At 35.1% G+C, this 4151-nt stretch overlaps 1 protein-coding gene across 1 annotated transcript; it reads left to right on the forward strand.

The window, feature by feature from the left end:
- The first annotated feature begins 2991 nt into the window (after positions 1-2991).
- On the forward strand, positions 2992-3944 carry LOC135147281 (probable protein phosphatase 2C 55). Its single transcript, XM_064080200.1, has 2 exons — positions 2992-3375; positions 3477-3944. Exons 1-2 carry the CDS (start codon positions 2992-2994, stop codon positions 3942-3944), a joined length of 852 nt encoding a protein of 283 aa, XP_063936270.1.
- Positions 3945-4151: the final 207 nt, after the last annotated feature.

Genomic DNA, 4151 nt, shown 5'->3' on the forward strand with positions numbered 1-4151 from the left:
TAGTAAAACTACATAGCTCGAGAAGAATTGGGCCCCAAACAAAGCTTGCTGGGCCCGTCCCATCTGCTTAATACCCAAATATATCGCGACAAATCTAATTCGATCATGACTATGATTTTAACTTAGCAAGATTAGGGATTTACTTAAGTAGCTCGCATGGCCTATGGTTTCAGTATTTAAAGAAGTGAGATTATTGAATTCGGAGTCATTGCTCTCCTCTTTGAAGCAAGAAACTTCGAATAATATCAAAACATGGGTACTATCACCGTTAACAACAATTTCACTGCCATGAAATTTATGTAAGTGCTAAAATTTATTATTCAAGATTGCTGCTTTTTAGTTGTTCATGACATGGTATTAGCACTTTATTATGATTTGATCTTCGTTCACTTCTAATTTGTCAGTGTGTATGTGTTAACAAAGTTCATACATGTATCATGTCAGTGTGTATATTTACGTGCGATGAATTGATTGTGTGATGTTTGTACATAAATAGAGGCACACACCGGCACGGTAATGTGTAGTAGTAGAAGATTTGAGTTCGTTCCAATTCTTTGTTCCTTGAACAACCCGAGTGCAATGTGTGTAGAGTGCTTGGAGCTTTTGAATTAGAGCCTGTAGTGTGTAGAGCGCGGGAGTATTAAAATTTCTGTAAACGGCTCTATCAGGGGGAACGCGGGATTATCTTATACTTTTTTGGTATTTTTTATTTTTTATGTAATCATAGAGAAACGCTGGTTTCACGATAATTCAAGCTTAAAAAGTAAATAAAAAGTGTTATAAATTTGAAATCTGATTTGTTAAGGAGTGACCAAAATGTTACTTGGGATTTGGATCAGAAATACGGTAGTGGATATAATCTTCCATGCATATCCAAGATAATAATTGCGAATATATTATATATTTGGGAGATGCGAATTTCAGAGAGAAATTTCAAAAGATTTTATCGCTTCTTTCATTAATACAAAAATCAAATCATATTGGATTATGGTGTGCGGTTAGGGGCAAAACATCAGAATTGTGTTTCTAGGCTTGCAATTTTAAAGTCCAGCCGTAGTTTTAGGCTTCCGGTGATTTGGCTGTAAAAATGTCCTTAAATCAGAGCCCGACAATGCATGCCATGTAAGTAACTTTTTTCAATTTAGGAACATTTGTCATTGATTTGGGAAGTATTACAAATTTGATGATATGTGTGTCACATAATATTGATTTAATGATTTGATCTACGTTTACTTCTATCTTAGTCCACAACAATTCTTTGCCGCCCTTATTGTTTGTTCTCTGTTTACAAAGTATATATACATGTGTCTATTGACGTGTAATAAATTGTGAGTCTAGCGTGCATTTAAGTTGGCACTGTCCGACTCTTCATCTGTGATTACTCGTCTTTAAATTTGACAACTTTTCTCTAAGAGAAAGAGAAGAAGAAAATATAAGAAAGAGAGGTGAAATTGATGAAAAAGTAAAACGGAAGAATGAAAAGCTTTAAAAAAATCCCTTGGTTGTGCAATTAATTTGTTAAACAAATCCCCATAATTTTTCATATACCATTGTACTCTTTTTTTTAAGTATAACTATTCACACTTTACAATTATACTATCTTTTACTCACTTACCTTCCTATGTCTATAATTTGTTATATACACTCTCCGTCCCTAATTACTTGTCCATTTGATTTTCTATGAGTCAAATTGACCAATTTTTGACTAAACATTGCAAATTATCTATTCAATATTTTTAAAATCTGAAAGTTCCATATTAAAACAGACTAAATATACTTTCTAATAATATGGTACATGTAAATTCCAGTTAAAGTATTAACACATTGACGGGTCAAAAGTCAATATGGACATATAAAATGAGACAGAGGGAGTATTAAAATTCGACCCTTTGACTTCTGACATTGTACCTCTTATAGATTTATATCTATTACAATGTTTATTTCCCCTTTTACAGAAGTTCAAAGATTATCTTTAAATTAAAAGATAGGTATCAACTTATAAAAAACTATCTTATTAAATTGAAAAGAATAACTGTCCTGTCCAAATCTGAATCCTTATTAAACGCAAGTGTCGAATTTTTATAAAAAGGCCCCTGAGTCTTTATTTTGGAGTTTTTGAAGAATCGACACTGCGATTTGTGTATGATCCTTCTAAAAGAGTATGAGAATCATAAGGTAGAAATAGAAGGTAAGAATGGAGTTTCTCCCGGTTCCCTGTCCCTAAAACAAGCTGAATATAATGTTGAAGATACGCGAGTTCTTATATTTTTGTAATTGACTATAACCAAAAACAGGGCAAGAACGTCTATGAGTGTTTTTGGAAATCTGTGTATATATATTTCATAAAATGATACACAGAACCACCAGTTTTGCCAGAGTTCAAACTTAAAACTAAAGAAGAAGTGTCTTAAATTAAAAATCTGAAGAGTGGGACCAAGGTAACACGGTTTATCACAAAGAGGGACCATACCACGTAGGAATCTAGGATTAGTATATCAATAAGGTGGTGGATACATATGTTCTATATGTATTTAGAAGAGACGAATGTCATAGAAAAAGTATAAATAATTGTATCGCCTCCTTCCCTTGATATGCAACTCGCGCGTGGTGCGTGGTACAGAGCAACAGTATATTGTGATTTCTTGGCTTGCACCTTTGATGTCGGTCTGTAATTTTAGGTTTCCGCTGATTTTGTTGTTAAAAAATGGTTCAGAAATGAACCGCGTCATTGCATGACGTGTAAGTAAATGCTTTCAGTTTAGGTTTTTTTTTTTTTATTGATTTAGGAAGTAATGCAGAGTTGCTGATGTTTGTGTTGCATAATGTTGCTTGATTCAGCGGGTACATTTAAATCGAATTGTAGAGACTATATAATGTAAAGTTTTTATGCTAAAAATTAAAACGCTGTGATAAAATGCTGAGCTTAGCTGGAGAATATGTTAATAATTCATGTTATATGTTTTATGTGTGTGAAGAAAGAAACTTGTGTCAATGCAAAAACGATACAATGTACCTCAAAATATTGATTGCTTTGTTATTAACTTTATCAGGCCTAGTTTGGTGGAAGAAAGAGTGAATATTGTTCTGGGATCATTTTACATACCTAAAGACAACAAATCAAATCCTAAAGGAGATGATGCTCATTTCATCTGTGGACAAAAACAGACCATTGGCATAGCAGATGGAGTTGGAGGTTGGACAAGACAAGGCGTGAATGCTGGAGAATATGCGCGAGAGCTGATGTTAAACTCAGTAATAGCTCTTGATGCTGAACCTAACGGAGCTGTGATTCCTAGCAGAGTCTTATCAGAAGCTTATTCAAAGACCAAACTCCCAGGATCATCCACTGCATGCCTTTTATCACTGAATGGCAATGTGTGTATAGTGTATAAGAAATTGCTTAAAATGCTTTCACTTAGTTTTAGAAAATATTGTGAAGTTGTAATTTGACCTTTAAATGTGTTTGTGTGTTGTAGATATTGTGCGCTGCTATTTTGGGTGACAGTGGGTTCGTGGTGGTTAGAGATGGGAATGTAGTGTACAAGTCACCTGTGCAGCAACATAGTTTTAACTATCCTTATCAACTTGGACCAGCGTCCAGTGACCTTCCGAGTTCAGCCATAGAGATCGAACTAAAAATGATGGCAGGGGATGTGATTGTTGCTGGAACAGATGGCTTGTTTGACAATATGCACTTGGAGGAGATATCGGCACAGGTTAGTCAAGGCATAAGCCGGGGCTCAGATCCTCAAGACCTTGCTTGGACAATTGCAGAAAATGCTCTGTACAATTCATTTGATAGATTTGCTGTGACCCCATTCGCTCGAGCCTCTAGGGAAAACGGTGGCAGCCATTCTGGAGGCAAGAGAGACGACATCACTGTGCTGGTTGCTTTTGTTCAACCAGCAGTTGTAGCAGAATCACCTTTTAAACCGAGAGGATAATTTCATTGTATAACAAACTTAAAAAAACACACCTTAAGCTTTGTATGTGAGTGCTGACATAAGATTGGCACCATCTCTGTGTTGAGATAGAATTGTATGTGCAATGTATCCTTAAAAGTGTTGGTGAGTTTTCTTTTTTTCAAATGGTTTGTCATAATTTACTTTATTTGGGCGTGCCCATATAATATACCCCTTGATCTTGTGGTA

Source organism: Daucus carota, chromosome 6 (genome assembly GCF_001625215.2).
Source record: "Daucus carota subsp. sativus chromosome 6, DH1 v3.0, whole genome shotgun sequence".
In the NCBI taxonomy this organism is placed as follows: domain Eukaryota; kingdom Viridiplantae; phylum Streptophyta; class Magnoliopsida; order Apiales; family Apiaceae; genus Daucus; species Daucus carota.